The sequence below is a fragment of the Carettochelys insculpta genome, chromosome 5, assembly GCF_033958435.1.
Source record: "Carettochelys insculpta isolate YL-2023 chromosome 5, ASM3395843v1, whole genome shotgun sequence".
Taxonomy (NCBI): domain Eukaryota; kingdom Metazoa; phylum Chordata; order Testudines; family Carettochelyidae; genus Carettochelys; species Carettochelys insculpta.
Genome location: NC_134141.1, coordinates 100,898,671 through 100,922,636, shown reverse-complemented (window position 1 = coordinate 100,922,636; position 23,966 = coordinate 100,898,671). Strand labels below are relative to the sequence as shown.

The 23,966-nt window shown below is 41.0% G+C and overlaps 1 protein-coding gene across 1 annotated transcript; it reads right to left on the bottom strand.

Moving 5' to 3' along the window:
- Positions 1 to 220: 220 nt before the first annotated feature.
- C5H5orf34 (chromosome 5 C5orf34 homolog) lies at positions 221 to 22,963 on the bottom strand. Its single transcript, XM_074995963.1, has 12 exons — positions 22,712 to 22,963; positions 20,837 to 20,926; positions 16,640 to 17,292; positions 13,928 to 14,029; positions 11,062 to 11,185; positions 8,133 to 8,224; positions 7,703 to 7,772; positions 6,421 to 6,591; positions 4,502 to 4,629; positions 2,853 to 2,933; positions 1,120 to 1,184; positions 221 to 459 (listed from the first exon to the last, which is right to left on the bottom strand). The coding sequence occupies exons 1-12, from the start codon at positions 22,961 to 22,963 to the stop codon at positions 221 to 223; spliced, it is 2,067 nt and encodes a 688-aa protein (XP_074852064.1).
- Between the last annotated feature and the right edge of the window lie 1,003 nt (positions 22,964 to 23,966).

Genomic DNA, 23,966 nt, shown 5'->3' with positions numbered 1-23,966 from the left:
AGAGGTTGCCAAGAACACAACCTCTGCATAAGTCAGGAGTCTACTGTACAAGTTATTTCTGTTCTACCCTTCATATGTCTCTGTGGCATTTTAGTTTCTCATGTTACAGTAGGCCAAAGTCAATTATTCAGAACAAAAATTACTGGCTTCTAACTGTTTCATTTTTTGCTTACCCATAAATATTTTAAATAATGCTAGGTTTTTAGTGCTTGCTCAAGCATCACTTCCCAGAGGAGGCTAGGAGAGATTCAATATCCTGGATGACTTTTGAAGTTTTTTCCAATGCTTCGGATATCCTCCTTTTACTGATATCCTCAGGTGAACTGTTTTCTGGTTGTCTGTCAGTAATACGAGATGGATTATTTTTCTTAGCAGGAATCTGGTTTGGAATGTTGCTGTTCTCCAGTAAGACTAGCAGTTGCTGTGTTAAGGAAACATCAAACTGTTTTGGTCTCCCCTCTAGCAACGAAAGAAGATCTGTTAAAATATTTTAACCACTGTTAATTTGGTAGTTTGCCAGTGCATATTGCAACTAATAAATAAGTGAAAGTTCTTTAAAACTTCCACATCTTAGTTCAATCAAATCTTTATGTAAAATCAGTATTTTTTCTGCACACATCAAAGTATAATTAAAATAAAACCCACCAAGGGAGATTTCAGATTGTGTAGTGTAAAGGAATATTGACTATTAAAAAAGATGAAATAAATTTAGGGACAATTACATGGTGTTTTTAGTATGAAGTAACTTTCTGTTTTTTGTAGGTAGCTAAACAATGGAGCAAAGCTGAGGCACTTGATGCCTTTGTTACCTATTCCAAATATATGCTCCAAAGGCATACACCTCACTCCTCTCTACAAGAGGAGGTTTAAAAAAAAGATGTCATACAGAAGATTGAATGACAGAGCTATTTCCTTCTGAGGATTTGTTTGTGGTCTGCCAATTTTTTTTGGAGTTTTCAGTGGTATGATACAGGGAGAATTCCTAGGATAAATAAATGAGCAGAGACTTTAAAAAAATAGTAACCACTGAAAGGAGATACCCACACAAAAAGGGAATAAAGGGGCAGAGGGTCATTAAACCCTATTCAATGTTTTACCATATGTACAGTCAAAATATGCTAAAGGCATTTGTTGAAAGGATACAGTTAAATCGCTGTATTTTCTCAAGTTCAGCAACAACAGACCTGGTAGAAGATTAAAAACTTACTTTAGGCATCAAGATAAATAATGGAAAGTTCCTCAAGTGTATTTTTGCCCTTATGATTTTATTTCCTTATACAGTTTTATAGATGACTTGGACATAAAAGAATGATTTCCTTTTTCCTCTATCCCACACAGCATATTTTTGAGGTAAGTAGAACTGCTCATGTGTATAAAGATATGTACAATAGTTTGCAGGATGAGGCTTCTACTTCAAGAATATTCTCTCCTCACAAATTTTAATTCAGTCTATCTAGAGTTTTTAATTCCAAATTATGCTTTTTCACCTATAATCTTAAATTATATCAGCAGAGTGCTAAAGGAGAGAGAGAAGAGAGAAAGAATGTGTTAAAAGTGACACTATTAGAGAAATCTAGTTCATGTAAAAAGATCAGAAGAATTTTCAAAGTACTATAGCTGCCCCTCTGATCCTTTGCCACTTACTGTGGCATTTTAATAACACTTCCTTAATTTAAAAAAAAGTCTCCTTTCTTACTATATAATAGACATAAGTACAAAAGTAAAACTATATATAAAATTCTTATATAAAATCCTGAAGTGCACAAAACAAAAAAAAAGTTTTCCTTGGTTATCTTTGAGAAAGTAATTTTAGATGTTACTTGTAACAAGAATGTATAAAAATACATCAGACACAAGTATGATTAAGTAGACCCTTTAACTATTGTTACAGATTCTGTAGAAGAACAAGATGTTTTCCTCTGACAGAGCAGGGACTATTAAAAACAAACATTTTAGCAATAGGAAGAATGAAAAACTATCACCCATGCTTCAAAATGAATATACATAAAATCTATGTTCTTAGTGCTTATGTTGAATACTTCCTAAAATGATGGAGTGTACACAGAATTTACAATGAGAAAGACTTTGTTCTTCTGATAAGATTATAGAAGTAGACTGTTGCAAGGAAACATTTGTTCTGGGAAAAAACAGTATACGTGGACTAGAATTTTCTGAATTTCTATGCTGTTATGGAAGTATTTAATAAGAATGCTTCTTTCATAGCCCAGTTTCTCTGATCTTGTAATAAAATCAAAACACCATTTAATATTTTTCTTCTTCAGTGGCAAGAGCTTCAGCATTACGGCTTCAATACAGAAGCAGAGAATACCTATATTTGGAAACAAGCCCCTGGTTAAACACAAACTGCCTATACGCAGTAAGCTCTTTCATATCCGGCAGCCCCGGGACTGGGAGGTTACAGATATTCAAATATTCTGGATAAGAGAGAGGTATACCTAGCAATGCATAACACTGAAGAAAAATAATATTAGATATTACGAAAATAAAAATGTATGCAGAGTACTTTATTTACAAACAGTAGTATTGTACACTAAACTTAGTGTATTTGCTGTATTTATTTGTATTTACTTTCACTATACTGTATTTATGGAAAATAAAACTAAAATTAACTTATGGTTATAATGCTGGTTATTTGAGAGTTCTGGATAATAGAATGCCAGATATGAAAGAATTTACTGTAGTTTGAAATACCGTAAAGAAAAATCAGGTGGAGTCACAAAATAAGTGGGTTTAAATTTTCATCTTTTAGAAAAATCAGTATCTCATATTTAAGATTTAACTCTTTGATGGTTTCCCTCTGTATTCTGTATAACAAGTTAGGTGATGAGTACCAGCTTTTCTCAGTTGCAGGTATAATGTCTCTCTTCTCATCATTCAGACTTCTGCACCATAATTCTACTGTTCTGATGTACCTGTATTAAAAAGGTAATTCATAAAAAGAAAAATCATCTAGATCAGACAAATATACCTCAGTTAAACTCAGCAGAAAGTTGACAGCATTGAACAGTAAATTTGGAACAGAAGAAAGCTAACCTCCAGGATACCATTACGTGAATTTCATAAAAAAGCAAAACAAATGACCCTTCAGAATTAGTGATTATCCAGTGAAGAAACTTGTACTTTTACAAATTCCAAATATACATGAAAAGAACCTTACCGAATAATTTAACAAAAAAATTAATTATGTTTTTTAACATGATTTTGCATTTAATTTGTTGCTTGTATAGCACCTTTTAGAGGAGTGGAGTCCAATAATAATTATTATAATAACTTGGGGTCATGATCCTTGCATATTCATCACAGCCTCAAGCCAATGAATGCCTCCCCTCTCCCCTAGAGACAGGCACCCCCAGCCGCATCTCCCATCCCTGCACTAACTGTATATTCTGGCAACTCACTAGAGCTGGGGCTGCTGGGGTCACAGGAGCCACACTGCTCTGGGCCAGGGCCACGGCTGCGTTAGGGCAGCAGAAGCCGCACGGCTGCCAGCTGGAGCTGTGCGGGGACTGAAGGAGCTTGACGGCGCCTGGCAGGAGCTGCACCAGCGAAGTTGCTGAAGAGGCCACCTCCACTGCCATGCATGTGTTCCACCAAGTGGTGGGCTGCATGCGTGGAATTGTCAGAGGAGAGCTCCACATGTGGGGCTCTGCTGAGTTGCATTTCGCCACACCCCACTGCCCTGTTCGCCACACATGGCGATCGGGGAGTATATTGGACATCACAGATTTAGCGTTTCAGGTGATAGGATGAAGAGGAGATCAGATACTAGAGGGTAGATAGAAATAGCCTAGTTGTCTAAAGCATCAGACTTGATATGCTCAGACTCACTGGAACCACAAACCAAAGTCTTGAATGCTATATAGGAGTTCACCATATAGGAGTTCCATGAATTAAGTTCAGTTCAATATGCATGTGTGTTTTGTATGCAACTTTAAATACATCTTCTCTTCATGGATACTGAAGAATGAACAGAAAATTTTGTAAGAACAAAGGGTGCCACCGATAGTCCTTGACCAGTTTCCCCCTCCAACATTGTGAAGTGCACCAGCAGTCCACCAGGTAGCATCTCACTGATAAAGTAATTTCGGAGTTCATTTACATATAATATATGGTGTGTATAGTTTGTCAATTTACTTGGATAATCTTTGTGGTGGGAAATGCTAGTTAAATGTAAGATATGACCCAACAGTATCAGGACACCCTAAGCCAGCATCTCTAAAATACGGCCACTGTGACTGCATCTGGTCACTTTCTAATATATATTATTTGGAATGATGGGAAAAGGATTAAATTAATACATGAAAATCCCATCAAATTAACTGGCTATAATTCTGAGCTGTGCAGTGTGAATCTTTGCTAGCCAGTCAGGTACAACTTTTTCCAAAGTCTGTTTTACAGAAACACTATTTACACTTCTTGATGCAAAAGACTCATCCTGAATTATTTAATTTGTTACATTTGTTCCATGAACTAGCTATACCTTTCATAGGGTCCAGGATAGTTTATCTGGATTAGCTGCTGTTCCCCATTAGGAGAAATTACTTTACACCATCCGGTAGCTGCACCTGGATTTTTCTTGGAAGAGAAAGATGAAAGACCATTATTGTTCTGCAGCGGAATCAAATAAGTATACCTACTTTAAGTAACAGCAACACCACATACTACTTCAAAAAGTAATATCTACAATCAGAGACAGCTTCAAACGTTTAAGTAAAGCATTTGTATCTGGCTATGGATGTAAGGCAGGGGTCCTCTAACTTCACTGCACTGTGATTCCCTTCTGACAACAAAAATTACTGCATTACATCAGAAGGTGTTGGGTAGGGGGAGAGGAGGAAAGCTGAAACCCTCAGTCGCAGATGACGTGGCTCATGCTTTAGACCCAGACCCCAGCAAGTGTAAGCAACCCTCTTTGGGGTCCCAATCACTTGCTTGAGAACTGCTGATTTAAGATGTGGTCTGGCAGCACAAGCACAGAAAAAGAAATTACTGAGAGTTCCTGATGCCAAGCCTTACGGAAAATTCAGCCCCTTCACTCCTGGCTGACCCAAAGAGGACAAATTTCCAGTCCTTCAGAATTTTTAATTCCTTCTATTTTCATCCGTAGAATGAGATAATAGATTTGAGTTTATCCTCAAGTTCTGTTATTGTTAGAATAGCAACTTTATAGAAATAATTGCTTAACAAATCTTACTCTGCATGTACTGAGTCACATCTGCTGATGCTACTTCCTCCCCCAAGTACTTTTTACAGTCGACATTCTAAGGCAACAGAGCAAAAGAAGGAGTTTGATTCTTCCCTCAAGTTCCTGCATTAGTGGTAGAATTCTTAAACTTTTATTACCAGCAATGAAGTAGAAATCATGCAGCAACTCTCACTCCCACCATCGATTTTGACTATGCAACTTGGCACTGAGAAAAAAAGTGTCTTTTTACTTGAAAACTGAATCAGTTTTCAAAATAAATATGGAATCCCATTTCCACAGGGCCTCTTATCACAGAGGAAGCATATACTGCATTATAATAAATATTTGCTGATAAAAGATGTCTTTGATGCCAAAAAATCCATCTAAAAATTGTGGGTCTCCTTTTTGTAAAGATTATGAGAAGGGTATTTGGGAAATGTGGTTAATATTTGTTAAAGGATCCAAGAGAAGAGGAAGAAAGATGCTCTCAGCTTGAGCTAACCAGCTATAGCTCACGTGCTTTTAGATACAATCATTACTAGCTTAGTTATCTTGGCAGAGGAAATTAATGTGGTTTCCTTGTCCAGTGTAGACAGGATCTTCAAGTGACTTACTCATTTCTGAAACGTGGGGAATGCTGTAGAATTTGTAAATGTAAGTGAAATTACACCTCACACTTTTACTTCAACACTTTTTCTAAGAAAAAGAGACAGCCATCTGCGACAAACAACCCACATTCCAAATTATAAAAATAAACTGAACACTCATATTATCTTACACACTTAGCATGTTTTTCAAAGATAAAAAGTATCAGTAAAATACACCTAATAGCACAAACTTGTAAGCAGCAGTGCCTCTCTCCATAGTTATGGTTATGAGACAAGACTTATCATTATAAGCTGAAAGGAGAAATTTTCTGCAACTCTCCTGGTTAAAGTTTGCCATGTCTGATCTACTGCCAATAAAAAGAACAGGTCAGATTTTCAACCACTTGAAATATCAATCTACCAGCTTGCGACAATGAACTACAGTGCATAACCATTGTGATTCATGAACCCAGGGATGATGGAGGCTCCTCAACTGCACAAATTTGATTCTTATGCAAGTCATAACCAAATATAAAACTTCCCCATGACTTCATTTATTAACTAACAGACATCACCTTTCCACCTGAAGATCTTAAGAACAGCTCTTTCCCTGCTCCTGAGAATTACCTGTGTTTTTTCATAGCAAGAGCTGAAATCCCAAACCATGTTCAGCATCATCCCATCACAAAACAGAGCATGGACTTTATTATCTGAATATGCAACAAGTCTTCCTATACTGGGAATAACTGTTTCATGTAATGGAACTGGCAGCATTTCTCTTCCATCTGACCCTGGTACCTAATGTGAAACAAGTATACAAATAAAAATAAAAAAGTTACTGTATTTAAAATTATGTCATTACTAGTATATAAACTGTACCAAGATTCACAGTGCAGCTTTTTAGAGACACCAATAACCTGTTTCCTATCTCACTTGCTAACATCCTCTTACATTCAATGGGTTCAGATCTCACCATCTAGTCCTAGGGTCTTTGTTTTTAGCTTATATCCGCCTGTCGGATAAGCAGAACATTAAAGAGTTGAATTTGGCTTAAATTTGGTTAAGGATCTATATGTTTGTGAGTGTGCCTTAGCCAACGAAAGATGGAGAAGCAGAGCACCATTTCAAAATTAGCAGTCCAGAAGGTAAAAGATTATGATACTGATTTCAGCACTAGATATGCAGATGTGGGTCTGTGTCTTGTAAAGAAGGCCCCACTCAGCGAATAAAAGAAGGCCAGGAGAAAAACAAGTAATATTGTAGTGTGGGAAGGATGTATGGTTTCAAAAATTATTAATAAAATAAGAAGCTGCAGTAAAAAGATAAAGAAAAATTGTCTTCAAATAAACCAGTCTAAATCTTCCTCCTGTACTGTTTGTGGGTGGGAAGAGAAAGACCTTGGGAAGAAAGCAGGTTGTAAATCATCTCTGGATTAGGACCAGAAAGAAGAGTAAACTGTCTCAAATTGATTTTCAGCTGATGTCAGCGATTGGCAGTGACATTACTTGCTTGCTAAAGGGTATAAAAGGTAAACCTTTTAAGATGGGGTCGGTGCTGATACTTACTTGATGACATTAGAGCTGACCAATATGGGTATAAGCACACCCAGGTTTGTAAGTATCTGCATCAAAGGCTCATAAATGTTGTTATTGTTTAGACATTGTAAATTGCTTTTTACTTAAGAGTTGTAACCATATTTAGAGCAACTTTATACCTAACGTTTGGCCTTTGGATTTAACAGAGCAATTTATGGTTAAATTAGTATTCGGTAGTTTCTCATATTAATAGTTTCAAATATCTTACTGATTCCAAAACTTCCTCTCCTTTTCCCATGAGCTGTCATCAATCAACCCTACTAATCACATAACAGTTCTAGTTTTGACATACTTACAAGTCTTCAGTTACATACCATTCTCCAGCAGCAGATATTGTAATTATGCGTTAATGAAAGTTTTGTGTTGTAACAGTACTGGAGAATTCTGGGAAAGAAAAATACATATCTCATGCAGAAAATACACTGCACTGCACACTTACTGTAGCTTTGTTCACAGTTACTGTTAAGGGTCTATTTTGTAATCTATTTCATTATGTTTATATATAACAATTAGCCCTGTGGCACCTTAGAGACCATCAGATTTATTAGGTCACAAGCTTTCATGGGTAAAACCCACTTCTGTCTGAAGGTCCTGGTGGACTGTGGGACATTGGTGGCTCAGAGTATTGTGGTGGGCTGGATGGTACCCACAGGCCATATTTTGCTCATCCCTGGGCTAGAGCAATTAATATAACAAAAATAAAACAAACAAAAACAACAAAAATAAAATAAAGGAATAGTTCACCTGGTTGCCTGGGTAATAATGGAACAGACAGAGTATGGACTTTCTGGTCTATCAGGAGGCAGACTATTTGCTGAATACATCTTTTCTTCTCGCTGGAACATACCAGAAAGTAGAGGCATTATTTATACATACTGTGGTATTTACATGCTAGCAAGGTATCAAATTTTGGTGATTCTTTCACCTAGTGAACTCTTATAGTAGCATGTTCATGTTGAAGGACATATGAGAGTATCTTTTCAAAGCTAAAAGGCCGTCCACATTCATTAGGCCACATTCTACAGTCAGATATAAGGCCAGAACGTGCACAGACTACACAGGCACTTAGTACTTTGTCAAAGGGCAGATGTTAATTCAAGTAGTGAACTAGTTTTGAGGACTGTTGTGCTGACTCTTACCCTGATTTAAACTCTTAAAATATCCAAAATGGTTGAAAGATGGCAGGAGAATCATTTTACCCTGTGAACAACATTAAGAGGAAGCAGGGAAGAGAGTGAAAGACAATATAAAAAGAGTGAATACACCTTCATTTGGAGAAGTTACCAAACTGTGGTAAAACAACAAAACAACATCCCCTTTATGGATCACTAGAAACTTATTTTGACTGGATAATTGTGACGGAATAAAAATCATCATAGCGTTGTCTACACGTGCACGCTACTTCGAAGTAGCGGCACTAACTTCGAAATAGCGCCCGTCACAGCTACACGTGTTGGGCGCTATTTCGAAGTTAACATTGACGTTAGGCGGCGAGACGTCGAAGCTGCTAACCCCATGAGGGGATGGGAATAGCGCCCTACTTCGACGTTCAATGTCGAAGTAGGGACCATATAGTCGTTGCGCGTCCCGCAACATCGAAATTGCGGGGTCTGCCATGGCGGCCATCAGCTCAGGGGTTGAGAGACGCTCTCTCTCCAGCCCCTGCGGGGCTCTATGGTCATCGTGTGCAGCAGCCCTTAGCCCAGGGCTTCTGGCTGCTGCTGCCGCAGCTGGGAATCCATGCTGCATGCACAGGGTCTGCAACCAGTTGTCGGCTCTGTGGATCTTGTGTTGTTTAGTGCAACTGTGTCTGGGAGGGGCCCTTTAAGGGAGCGGCTTGCTGTTGAGTCCGCCCTGTGACCCTGTCTGCAGCTGTGCCTGGCACCCTTATTTTGATGTGTGCTACTTTGGCGTGTAGACGTTCCCTCGCTGCGCCTATTTCGATGTGGTGCTGTGTAACGTCGAAGTTGAACATCGACATTGCCAGCCCTGGAGGACGTGTAGACGTTATTCATCGAAATAGGCTATTTCGATGTCACTACATCGAAATAAGCTACTTCGAAGTAGGCTTCACGTGTAGACGTAGCCCATGTCTCCAAAATAACTCCTAAGATGTGAACATAAAGGTTCCTGTTTGCCATACACCCTTCAAGTTCCTCATTTTTAGAGCCTGTTTTCAACATCTGGAAGAAGTGACACTTCGTAACACTCTGCTGTGCCATTTTGGCCATGGCAGGCTCACTGAAACCTCTACAGTGAATGGCTTGTGAGTTATTTGCTATACCATCTGTGTCCATTTAGCAACTCAACTGCATCCTATACACCCAAGTTGCAACTGGACATTTTCTGTTGTTTTCTACTCATGCATTTATTAGGTATATTATGGTAGCGCTAGCTAAAATCAATATATCCCCAAACCCATTGTATCCTCTGTAAAAACACTTCAGTCTCTGCTCCAAAGAACATAAATAAATAAGGAAGAAAGGGTGAGAGGGAAGACAGAGGTGAAGCAAAGTGTACAAAATTAACTCGCTCAGTTAACATATTAATGTTTGGAGACATCTCATAGAGCTGGAAGGAGCCTTTGGAGGTCATCAAGTCCAGTCCCCTGCCTGCTTGGCAGGACCAAGCACCATCCCTTCGCCCCACATTTGCCCCAGATCCCTAAATGGCCCCCTCAAGGATTGGACTCACAACACTAGATTTAGCAGACCAATGCTCAAACCACTGAGTTATCCCTCCCCCACAGATATGAAGTAAACCCCAGGTCTGCTGGGTCCATCCACTGTACCAAACTGCCTCTTTAATTTGTAAAAATCAGAATTTTCCAAAACAGCTTAAGAACTCAGAGCTATTGCTTAAAATTGATGTGCTGGACATTTAGGCTGGAGCCACACTTGGCCAAAACTTTGAAATTGTCATTCTGAAGATTACTAATGAGGCACCGAACTGAATATTCAGCACCTCATTAGCATTAGGATGCTTCCAGCCATGGTGCTTTGAAAGCACCGCTTTCGAATGTGCATGGCTCGGTGTGGCTACATAGGGGGCCTTTTCAGAAGGACCCCACACATTTTGAAATCCCCTTATTCCTCTCAGATGAGGGGAATAAGGGGATTTCAAAACATGCGGGGTCCTTTCGAAAAGGACCCCTGTGTAGCCGCGCCGAGCCATGTGTGTTTGAAAGCAGCACTTTTGAAGCGCCACAGCTGGAAGTGTCCTAATGCTAATGAAGTGCTGAATATTCAATTCAGTGCCTCATCAGTAATCTTCGAAATGGCTATTTGCATGGCCATTTAAAAATTTTGGCCAAGTGTGGCCACAGCCCTAATGTTTAAAAAAAAAAAACTTTCAAAAAAAGGATTTTTCCCCTTTAAAAACTTCACACAGAGAGGAAATTGTATTAAAATGCCTACTTTCTTGCATTTGAGATTAATGTTCTAACCAGATTTCTCTCTCACTCACAAGTGGCGGCGGGGGGTGGGGCACATTAGTGAAAGAGAGTATTAAAAAAACCGCAGAGAAGCTATCATGCAAAATACTAACTATAACCTAAACTAGATAATTAGTAACTGTCCTATCAATTTCTTAAAATGAAATATGCTGCTAACCTTGAATGGAAAATTAGGGTAGTAGTAAAACAGTTTGTTTTTTTAAGTACTGTGAATCCTACCTGCTTTCTTTCTTTGTGAACCAAATAGTGTGTGAAATAGTTTCCCAAAAATGCCCCTTCTGACTTGAAAACTGATCCATCTCCAGGATAAATTTCTATAAAGTTTGCAATATCATAGGCAAACCTAGAGACAAGAGATAAGAGACAGGACAATAAAACACAAAAGATGTTAACTATCCATATTGCCAGTTAAAAGAAAAAAATATTGTAATTTACTAGATGTGAATACACATCCTTTTACCAAAGCCTCCATGTGAAAACTTATTTCCTTGTTTCCCCAAATGTATCCTTATTGCTTAATTTTTATTTTCCTCTTTAAAAGGGAAGCTTAGCATTATGTTTTTACAAAACTGGAGATGGTGTTTTTTCAGTTTCTTATATGTAAGTAGCTATCCCATAAAAACATAATTCATCCACAGGCAATGGAAGTGAAATATACCAATGATGGAGTGGGATATGCGTCCGCATTAGAAGGAAGCTCTGATTAAACCCCACAGGAGGCAAGATTTTTAGATTTAATGCTACATTAACAATCTGGCCACCTCTTCCTTGTATATAGTTATTCTGATAGGATACAGGATTTTTCATTTCATGATCACATAATTAGAGCCCTGTAGGGATACAAATGTATCCAATCCACACCTGCCAGGCTCATCATCTGCAACCTGGTTTTCACTTGCATCCTTGCAGCAAGCCCTCTGGAGGGGCAGGCAGTACTGCTGAGTGAGAAGAGGGCAAGGTCTTGCAAGGGAGAGGCAAGTAGTACAAAAGCAGGGACTGGGGGTAATAGCGTGGCAGCACAGTGAGGGTCTCAAGAGGGTGTCAGTGCCAGGGGAAGGGGACAGACTTGCACCATGTGCTGCTGCTGTTGAGGGGCTCTTGAGCAATGGCATCAGGCAGCAATAGCTTCTGTCAGATCACAGCAAGGTAGAGGGGTACAATGTTGAGGCCCTGCCCACTCCATCCTCAGCCCCACAGAGCTGGGCCCTCCCGCCTTGGAGGAGAAGCTTAGTACTTTGCTGGGCACTCCCCTTCTCTCCTGGAAGTGAGTCGCTCCTCCATGCAGGTTCCCAGCTAAACTAGTCGGCAGCACACAGCAGCATGTGGGGTGGGCAACCTGTGTCCTCAAGTGGGACAGTGCTCATCAGGCTAGGGGAGAAGAGGACCAAGCAGGGCCAACACACGGCCTCTCCTGCAGGGAGACTTAGGAGCTTTTTACATCTCTTCCCTGCTGACAGTACTCCCTTCCCCCTGCCTGGTGACCAGGTGGAGTGAGAGCCTTGCTCAAGTATCTGCTCTCCTCTCAGAAGATATGAAAAGGATATCCATGCATATGAAAGGCTCTACGCATAGTATTATGTAGTCTATGATTATTCCAGGGCCCAATTCTGCAACTTATTTTGGGTGGGCAGTGCACTCTGTCCACAAAAAGCCCCACTGAAATCTAGGAAGCTTTAGTGGTCATTGTTAGGGACCTTCCAAATTCAAGCTCCATTTTTGTCAGTTTCAAGACATAGGAATTTAAAAATCATGCTTGCAGCTGTTTGTATCTTAAATTTCACAGTGTTGTAAGCACAGGGGTCCTGACCCAGAGAAAAGGTAGGGTGTGTGAGAGAGAGACCGCTACTCTTACTTCTGTGCTGCTACTAGTGGCAGCACTGTCTTCATAGCTGGGCAGCAGAAGAGTGGCGGCTGGCATTCAGGAACCCAGCTCAACGGCAGAATTGCCACCAGCTGCCGCGCTGAAGTATGGATGGCATAGTTTGATATTGCCATGCTCCTGCCTGTAGAGTCAGGCTCTCAGCTAGCAGCTGCCACTCTTTGGCCACACAGCTATGAAGGCAGTAAAGCATGGGTGACAATACCATGGAACCCACACCCCTTAAAATAACCTTACAATCCCCTGAAACTCTCATTTGGGTCAAGATCCTCAACTTGAGAAATGCTTGTTTCCTTCCTCAAATCTGTATACTATATGATAAAAACACACAAAAGAGCAGATATCAGCAGGGACACCAGATTTCCTGGTCCAGGATGCATTTTTTATGGCTGTGACTTTGCTAGGACCCTAGGTATATGGAAACATATGTGAAATGAGTTGCAGAACTGGAGCCTTAATAATCAGACTGCTCATGTGGGTTAAACGTTTGGAAAATTTAGAAATAAATGACACATTATTTGGCAAATAATCAAGAGAAAGAATGTAGCTTTAAAGTATTTGCTTCCCCACTCCGCTATTGTAAAGGACAGAACACAAAATTCTCAGCGTCTTAATGACAAATGTAACATTTTCAGACAAACAGTTAAACAGCAAACATGAAAGCAGCATTTAAATAATCTGTTACTTTACAGTGACTTGCATATAAATGTATACTAGTAGTCCCTAACTGAGTTTTGCTGACTGCTAAATCAGTCCTCTTATTTAGGAGTTTTAAATGTGGCGTCAGAATCCTAAACTTTAGTTATACAATACATAATCAGCCCAGAATTTTCAAACACAAGAAATTCTGAAGAATATTTTTAAAAGTTCATATAATAAAAGTGAATTAAACATTTTTCAATTCAGTAAGAAATGTTTACTTCCAAGCTAATACCACAATAGCCAAGTCACAGTCTATGAAGTTTTATTTCAGAGTAATAAACCCTCAGACTTCTTGGGCTGAAAGGGACATCAGGAGGTCATCTAGCCCAGCCCCCTGCCTAAAGCAGAAGTCCCCTTATAAATACAGCAGAAACATGATCAGAACTTAAATTATACCACTTCAGGAAGTATAATAGAATGCGAATTTAGAAAGTTCACCTTCTAAAATCCTAATTCCCATAGAAGTGCGCAAGCTTGCAAAAGCTATCAATATTATTTATTTACCTGTAAAGAATACCATGGCACCAGACAATTTTTATTAATAGAGGGTGTGAACAACATTCACTGTCTTGCTTCCTCTGTAAAAAGAAATCACAGAAACTCCACCTGGGCAAAAGTCAGAAAGAAAAGATGCAACAAATCTGAAGTTTATCAGTATTATTACTAGTATTTTGTACTGCTCAATGCTTAATTTTTGATAAAATATATTTAAAAAATGCAACACTCAGTTCACTTAAAGAAGCTATGAAAATGGATGAACTGAGAAACACCCTACCAGCAAGTTACTCTTCAGTTCATGCAAAGTCTCAGAGTAAACAGGTGTGTGAGACGAATGGTTTCAAGGAAACTCAATCTGCTCAATTACTACCATTTAACCTGACTAAGTTATAGCTGTATTTTTCCTCTCATTCTTTATGTGGAACAAGTTACTTGTAATCAATTCTGAATCATGTTTTTGTGACTAGCCAACAAGAATTGAGGTGTGTATACATATATTAACACATGCACACCTTATGCTCCTCCTTTTTAAGGAAAATACACAGTTAAAAAAAGTTGTTGCCACTAACAACGTTCCCAAACATTTTATCAAAAGCCAAAGAATTGTACATGTTGAACCTCTTTAATCCAGAGCGCTCTCATCTGGCAAACTCTGTAATCCTGCATGATTTTAGTTAGCTGGACGACCACTTACCATGGGGGTGGCCAAGTTTCCCATGATCCCATAAAGTTTGTTTAGTCCTGGCTCTCAGTGTTCTGTACTGTTTTTTAGCTGTACTTTACTCCTAAATGTCTTAAGAGCCCAGTAACCAGTGGAAGTATTGCAATATGCTAAAAAATATTGACCAACCACAGTCCAGCAAATTTTCTCATCTGGGAACGGTGAGGACTCCAGGGTGCTGGATGAGAGACGTTCAACCTATAATTTTTTTCCCAATATCCTCATTATTATTAACTTATTTGTGTAAGTACTGGTTCTTGCTTCATAATTTAAGATTTTTTTTATCAATTTAAATCTGATTTTGATTTTTAAACCAAATATTTTAATTTAAAATAGCAGTTACAATTAAAATCTCATCAAAAACACGCTATGCCTACAGTGTCATAAAAATGAATTAATGGCTCTGGTCTGTCCATCCTAACTACGAGCTTTTGATTTTTCAGAGTTCTATGTTTTCTGTTCTTGTCTCTCAGCAGACTGAAGTAACATGTAAAGAAAGACAGGCTGTGCTGGATTTTTTTCCCCTCTCTCCCTATGTGGTGATGAACTTAGGGCAAAGCACAGCAGAGGAGTTAGGTAAAACACTGTCCTAAGGCAAAGAGACAATATATAAGAAAGGATGGAGGCAGCATAGAAATGAACAGTGGAGTGGACTGGAAAGAGAAAGGAAAAACATTCAACACACGCACACAGCTTCCTATATTCCCCCACACTTTTGCCACAGAAAAAACTAATATGGCTGTTAAAATTTATGAATTTTAAAAATTAAAAGAAAAAGTTTAAGGACAGCTGTCAGCTGGAATCTCTGGAGACTGCTGCAATTGCAAGTGTGAAGCATTCATGTAACATTTAAGATTTAGTTCAATATTCATTACCTGTATCAAGCAGCAGATGCAGTAGCAGCAGTACCTTAGAAATGTTAAGAACCAAATCTCACGCGCACACGAGATTTGGTTCTTACCTTTTTAATGTACTGCTGCTGCATCATCATCAGCTTGATACAGGTAATGAACATTAGGTACCATTTTCTAAATTAATAAAATCAAGGTTATCTTAAATTACGCAAACTATAGCCCCTTAAATGTTGAAAAACACTATAATGAGCTGTAAATGAACATGTTTTCGTGATCAGATTTATACCATTGTTTAAAAAGTACAGTAAACCCTCAATTTTACAGACCTCAATTTAGCAGAATTCAGAAACAGACAACCCTGTTGTTCCCAAAGTCTGCTGGGGTCTGTAAAATCCTAACCCTCCCAGTGCCCTCCCCACCAAAAAAAAGTTAAGGGAGTTACTACTGCTGTCTGGAGGAGCTGCCACCAGAGTGGCACGTGGCTGGAGAAGCTGCTAGCAACGCCAGAACTGCCACACTCTCCTCCCACCAGTAGTGGGATACATTATGCCTGTGTCTCCAGCTTGTGGTCAGGCAGCTCCAGTCATGGTCAGGCATCGCCAGCCATTTCATCTCCAGCAGTGGCAGCCTGGTGAGTCCCTGACTTTTTTGTTGGGGAGGGGAACTTGGGTTGGGGGAGCCTCATGGGGGTTGGTGGGTAGTAAACCCTCAGATTTACTGGACTTTTGGGATTAACAGATAGCCTTCCCCCCTCACTAGTCCATTAAATCAAGGGTTTACTGCATGTGAAGGAGCATCAGTGGGAAACTTAATTTAAATAAATGATTTTTACTTGGTGATTTAAATCACCGTGATTAAAATGAATCCACCCTGCCATAATATACCAAATATTACAGCTTAGCATTTTTCTTCAGCTTACTATTACAGTTTGTTACACTGATCTCTGTAATGTTTGTCTGATAAAAACTACATTTCATAAAGTTTGCAAGAAAAAGGTGTTCCATGTTGGATTGTAGATGTACATTTATGATGGTTAATATTCAATCATCATTCAGTTAGGTTGCTGAAAATCTAATAATCAGATCGAGGGAACTATAAAATACATTGCACAAAACTGAAATGCAAACAAATTTTCTCAGTTACCTGTGTAGATGTGGTGCACTACAGCTGAGTGGCAAAGCTTTAGGCAAATGAGAAACTGCCTTTGATTTTTCACTTTCCTTTAAAATAACAGATCCCCCAGTTTCCTTCATAGCGCATAAATTCTCTGCATATGTTCTGTGCATGTTGTAAGTGGGCAATTGATAGAACATTAACGCCAAGGACAAAGGGTATTTCCATTCTTCTGGACATAAGGAAACAGACCAGCGCTGTGTAACCCACACGTGCTCAGATGAACAGCATGTAGACAATGGGGCTTCATCTTGTCCGTTTATTTGGTTTGAATAGTCCTTTGATTTGTCCAGTTCCCTGTATTTGTTTATAGTCCAGTCCTCATTCTTATTGTCTATTCTCATTTGTTTAGTAAACATTTTGGAGCTAAAATTGTGACTTGATCCACATTGACCCTTGTTTTGATCATTGCTATTCTTTTCAGAGAATGATGAAGACACTGCAGACTTCTGGCTTACTTTGCACAAAAACTCTACTGTAAACTCTTGCTGCAGTTCTGACATGCAGAGACAGGCATGACCATCTAAAGATGAGATTTTTATGCTGCCATTATCCATAGGTATTGCTGCATCAGTAGCACTGGAGCTAGGCCAATTGACTTCTGAGATATCAGAGAGCAGAATCTAAAAAGAGGAAAAGGAACAGAAGGTAGTAGAAGCTATGGTAAGTGAATACAGTTCTTCTGAAAAATGACAGTAGCGGAGTCCTGTGTGTCTATAAAATAGGACAGCACAGAAGACAACACATCTAACCCTATTTCTCAAGTATGCCTCTTCCTATTCTAGCAGGACCATATCCAATGCTAACAGAGTAATTTAGTACTATGCTTATGCTCATTTAATCCTCCTCCTCTCTTGATGGAGAATGCCAACAAGGCAGCTTGGCAGCATCTGATTCTTCTAAAAATAATTTCAATGGATAGAGCTACTTTATTTGTAAGGGTTTTTTATTTTTATCCCTTTAAATTTTCACAGTTATGTAAAGTTACAGAAAGGGAGGTCAGACAACAGCTATTTAATGACAGTAGATGTTGGGACTCAAAAGCTTTTTAACTGATGAAAAACAATTTGATGACATCATATGCCAGAATATACAAAGCAGTTATCTTGAAACTCCAGTCCTCAAGTGGCATTTGTTTAAAAACTTTGCTTGTCCATAAATTTCAATTGAATGATTGATAAATCATTGTGCATAGTGAAATCAACATTTACAAAAAAAACCAGCTCATCCTTCCAAGCCTACCAATAGGGCAGCAACTATGGTGATTTAGTGATGTGGATCTCTTTTGGTAAATATCGAAAATATGCTCCTGAAGGAAGGAAAAGTGTCAAAATTTGACCTTAGATCATTCACACCTCAGTTATGTAGTTGCAGCAGGGAGTTCCTTCAGTAGTTGTAATTTCTTTTGGAATTCCAAAGTGGGATCAGCGGAGAGAGGTCTGTAAAATGTGGTGTTGGAGACCTCATTAACTCAGACACACCATCTGAGCCACAGCCTGGATTATTCTCTTTATTTCCCAAAATCCACAAACCTGGAAACCCTGGACGCCCTATCATTTCAGGTATTGGCACCCTTACCACCAGACTATCCAGTTACGTGGACTCCCTCCTCAAACCCTATGCCACCAACGCTCCCAGCTATATCCGAGATACCACCGACTTCCTGAGGAAATTACAAAACATCGGAAAAGTTCCTGATAACACCATCCTTGCCACAATGGATGTAGAGGCTCTGTGCACTAATATTCCACATAAAGACGGATTACAAGCAATCAGGAACACCATCCCTGATGCCACCACAGCCAATCTGGTGTCTGACCTCTGTAACTTTGTTCTCACACACAATCATTTCCGTTTTGGGGACAATTTATACCTCCAGATTAGTGGAACTGCTATGGGCACCCGCATGGCCCCACAATATGCTAATATATTTATGGCTGACCTGGAACAACGATTCCTCAGCTCTCGCCCCCTATTACCACTCCTCTACTTAAGATACATTGATGACATCTTTATGATTTGGACCCATGGTACAGAGGCTCTAGAAGAATTCCACAGAGACTTTAAAAATCTACACCCCACCATCAACTTATGCCTCGATTACAACATGCAAGAGATACATTTCCTGGACACTACAGTACTAATCAAGGATGGCCTGATCAGTACCACACTGTACTGAAAACCTACTGATCGCTATACTTATCTACACCCTTCTAGTTTCCATCCTGCACACGTGACTAGATCCATTGTTTAAAGTCAAGCTCTTAGGTACAATCGCATTTGCTCTGATCCAACTGACAGAGACGAAAAACTATAAGAACTTTACCAAATATTCATAAACCTGAATTACCCATCAGGAGAAGTAAAAAAACAAAATCGACAGGGCCAGACGCATACCCAGAGACCAGCTACTCCAAGATCGCCCCGAAAAAGCCAAAAACAGAACACCACTGGTCATCACCTACAGCCCTCAACTCAGACCAATGCAACGAATTATTAAAGACCTACAACCTATTCTTAATCAGGATGCTACACTCCAGAAGGCCCTGGGTGACATGCCTGTTCTCTCCTACAGACAACCTCCCTACCTCATGAGGATCCTTACTAACAGCCACAGTCTATAGCCCAGGAATACGAGTCCTGGAACCTTTCCCTGCAACAAAGCCCGCTGCCAGCTTTGTCCGCATATCTTCTCTGGAAATACCATCACTGGACCTAACCAGGTTACTCACAGAATCACGGGCACTTTCTCATGCTCCTCTACTAACATCATATATGCCATCATGTGCCAACAATGCCCAGATGCTTTGTATATTGGACAGACTTCTAACTCCCTTAGACAAAGGGTCAACGGGCACAAAACAGACATCAAAACACTCCAGATCCACAAACCAAACCAGTTAGTCAACATTTTAATGGAATGGGGCATTCTGTCAATGACCTCAAGGTATGCGTGTTACTGAAAAGAAATTATCGCACCGTTTTAGCAAGAGAAGTGGATGAGCTGACTTTTATATTCAAATTTGGCACATTAACACATGGTTTAAATTGTGATGGGAACTTTCTGAGTCACTATAGGGACTCGTCTGCATACTTGGCTCAATCTAATTCTTGATCTTTCCCCCCACCCCTCCACTCTCTGATTTGCTCACCTTGATTATCTTTTTCTGATTTGTCCTCCTTGCTTACTGTTTTTGGTTCTCTGTGTCTTAAATATTGAGTCTGTTCTGGTCTGGCTATGGTCTGAAGAAGTGGGTCTGTCCCACGAAAGCTCACCTAATAAACTATTTTGCTAGTCTTTAAAGTGCTACTTGACTGCTTTTTGTTTTGATCTGTTTCTACCTTAGACCTTTGATACAGGCCAAAATGAAGACATAATATGTGTTGCAACAAGTCTTTGATTTTACTCATACTGATAAACTGACACAACAAAACAAAGAAACAACATAAAGTGTTATCTTTATTATTCAGCAATGAAGACCATGTATCCATTTAAGTAGAAGTTTGACACATAGTTTAATCGCTTTCCAAGTTTCAATTCAAAGGATTCTTAATCTTGAAAAAGAGACTAGTCAGAGTGACTGTGATTGAGGTCTGTAAAATCACGACTGGTGTGGAGAAAGTACAAAAGGGTATGTTGTACAAAAACAAGGGCTCATTCAATGAAATGAAGAGACAGCAAATTTAAAACCAAAAGGAAGGTGTTTCTTCATACAACATATAGTCATCCTGTGACCCTCTTTGTTAGAGGACACTGTGAAGTCTAAGACTACAACAGGGTTCAAAAAAGAGCTATATACATCCATGGAGGATAGCTCCATCCATGGCTATTAGCCAGAATGGGCACAAATGCAAACCCATGTTCTGAAGTGTTCCGAGCGCCCGATTCCCAGAAGCTGGGAACAGGAACAGGAGATGGCTTGCTTGATGAGTGCCCATTCTTTACTTTCCTCTAAAGAACCTGGCTTTGGTCCAGTGGACCATTGGTCTGACCCAGTAAAGCCATTCTTACGTACTTAAAATCAAGACTATCTGATATAACCAACCAAATTATATTTTGCAGAACATAAAAAAACCCACTATATGAATAACACAAACTAAACAAAGTTACTGTATCTGACTCTCACAGAAGCTTATTTTTCACAAGTATTATACAAAAAAACTTACATTTTTCCTTTCAGGAGGTATGATACTTGAAGGTAAATACAGGCAAGTACAAAACTGGTTCCGGAAATCCAGTGCTCGTAGGAGCTGCTCCTGAGGAAAAAGTATAATGAAACTGATTGTGCAATGGGAACATTTCAGTTGTTGCTTTAGCTCTTTTTCGGGGGAGGGGAAATAATGATTAAGAATTCAGTCTCATATATAACACTCATCAGAGAGGTAGCTGAGTTAGTCTGTATCTTCAAAAACAACAAGAAGTCCTGTGGCACCTTATAGACTAACAGATATTTTGGAGCATAAGCTTTTGTGGGCAAAGTCCTGCTTCGCCAGATGACCGACAGTACGGTCACAATTTCTCTACAATGCAAAGGCACTGTATGAACTACCAATCAACATTAAGATGGCTAACAACCTTTAGGAACATTAAAGCCCACATATATTGTTCATGAACTGGCTTTTATATATTTAAAAATAAGATGTTAGCTGACACATTAACACCTGGTATGAACAGACACACCAATTACCTCACACATTACAGGGACTGCTTCCCTTCCTTTGATGCTGATAATTATCTCAAGCAGGACACTTAACATCCCCTCTCTCCTGACCCCCCTCCTTCAGTCCTATGTACTTGATTTGTCAGATTTTATTGCAATTTTTTTTGGTCCTCTGTACTTATGTCAGTCTGTATTGGAAATAGATTGATCTGGTGAAGTGGGTCTGCCCCACAAAGGCTCATCACCCAATATATCATTTTGTTAGTCTTTAAGTCCTACATTTCTGCTGTTTTGTTATGTTAGCTGACGGACAATATTTACTTTGAGTGCCAACATGGGTGTTCATTCACTATTTCAACTTTTTTTTTTTTTTTTTAAAGAACATTCTCTTTATGAGGTTTGCTGCTATAATAGGAAGAATAAAAAAATAGGCCGTGGCATTATTCTTCTTTATTTTTACTAAAACAACAAGAAGGCCTATGGCACCTTATAGACATAAACAATATACAGCGATATCTTTATTACTCAGCAATGAAGACCATGCATCCATTTAAGTAGACGTTTGACACACAGTTTAATCATTTTCAAGTTTCAGTTCAAAGTACAGTCTATAAAGGTGCCACCGGCCTTGTTTTAGTGGATACACTGATCCCTCGTTTAACGAGTACTCTACTTACGAGTACTCACTAAAATGAGGGACACATATACTTACAATTGTTCATGATGGGAGCGAACTTCCCTGCTTATATGAGCGAGCTGCAGGGTCCCTGGTGGGGGCACAGGCTGACCAGCAGCCCCTTGGCTCAAGCGGAGCTGGCTGGGGGGTCCCTGGCTGGGGTGCGGGCTGACCCAGAGCGAACCTCAGGGTCCCTGGTTGGGGCACATGGAGACCTGCAGGGCCAGCTCCCAACACTCTCTGTGTGGCAACTCCCCACGCACCCCCTCAGTCTCAGAATTCCCTCAGCCCACAGTTCCCCCCACAACCCCATCAGACCCCTCCCAACACCCCCCACACACCTCTGCTACAGCCAGGAGGAACAAGCTGCCACCTCCTCCACTTGAGCTGCCTGCAGGTTTTAACCCTCCCTCCCACTAATGGCCCCAAACTGTGCCCCGCCTTTAACCCCCTCCCAACCCCACCTTCACTTACCTTTCAAAAGCAGGGCCATCTGCTGCCACTCCAAGCACTGGGAATCAAAGACTTTCACACGTATTTTAACAGGAATTTAGCATCCCTCTTACAAGTTTTCGCCTACGAGCAAAAAGCTAGGAACCAATTGCGCTCCTACAGCGAGGGATGAGTGTACAGACTAAACAGCCCCCCCCCATACTTTCTTCTTACTGTATTTCGGGAGAGCATAGAAAAAATTAACTCACGTACTCTATAGTTACTAATAACAAACTGAGTCCTTTGGCGAATCCTTTCAGGCGGCTGCAGAGGATGGGAGGAGGCAGGACGTGCCTTTTCAAACAGGAATTCAGAGCCACAGGGAGAAAGCAGCAGTCTGGCTCCATCCGTATAATGCACCTCTACAGAGTCATCCTCGAAAAGAATCATGAGACTTTCAGGCACCGCTGCAGGGAGAGGGAGAGGGAGAGGGAGAGGAAGAGGTTTGTCGAAGAGCGCCTCCATTGGGGAGCAGACGGACTATGCGGGCGGTCCTCCCGCGGCGCGCGTGCGGCTCAGGGGAGAGCAGCCCATCTGTAAGAAAAGGTGGTGGTGTGATTTCCTTCGTGCAGTTTTATCCCCTCCTGTCCCGGGGCGCTGGAGGCACTTGCTGCTTTGCACAGACCACACAGCGGCAGCTGAGGCCCCTTCGCCGATGGGGAACACACGCGCCGCGGGGAGGGCGTCGCTTGCGGCTTTGCTGCGTCCCGCAGCAAACATCAACAGCTCGAGAGGGAAGTGAATAGGGACACGGCAGTGCCGCGGGCGGGCCGGCCAGGCCGCCACGCGCGGGAAAGGTGCTTTAGCGTCCCCGCGCTCAACGGTGTTTCCTTATGAACAGAGCTGGTCACGGGACCGGCGAGGGAGGAATAACTGACGCGGGGGACAAACCGCGCAGCAGGAGCAGACCGGAACCGCAGCCGGCACCGCCTTGCAACTCGAGTTTCCCGCTCGAGCCGGCGGGCTGGGACAGGCCCAATCAGTAGAGGAGTGGGCGGGACGTGGAGACGCCGCGCATGCGCCTGGGGGGCACAGAGCGTGTCCGGGCGGCTCCCAGTGAGGGCGGTGAGTGCCCTTGTGAGCCGGGTTTGCGTAGCCCTCTGCACGCTACCCCGGCAGCGGCTCCGAAAAGCGGGAGTGGGATGGGGTGGGCCGGGGGCCGCCTATTTTTTGAAAGTGTGGAAGCGAAGTGTGTCTGCGTGGTGGGCCTTTGCCCTGCCCCCCTTTTCCTCGCCCCCCGAGGGGCCAGGCCGGGGAGGAGCCTGGGCAGGAGGGAAGCCACCGGGACCCTCCACCTGCCCGCAGTGCGGGGCTGAGGGAATAAGAGCGGCCCCGAGCTGTGCTCCCCTCCCAAGTCCTCCCCCAACTGCCTAGAACAGGTGAAGGCTCCAAAACACCGCACTAGCTCCCCCCCTCAGCCTGTCCTGCTGGGCTCAGTCTAGGGCAGCTGTAGGGAGCCAGACCATCC

What these genes read in the sequence shown, in the direction of transcription:
- C5H5orf34 (XM_074995963.1), bottom strand. Translation starts at nt 22,963, where the DNA reads ATGGAGGCGCTCTTCGACAAACCTCTTCCTCTCCCTCTCCCTCTCCCT. An exon ending in AGTGCACCACATCTACACAG is followed by an intron (nt 14,030 to 16,639) that starts GTAACTGAGAAA and finishes ACTTTTGCCCAG; the next exon opens with GTGGAGTTTCTGTGATTTCT. An exon ending in TATCCTGGACCCTATGAAAG is followed by an intron (nt 2,934 to 4,501) that starts GTATAGCTAGTT and finishes TTTTTAATACAG; the next exon opens with GTACATCAGAACAGTAGAAT.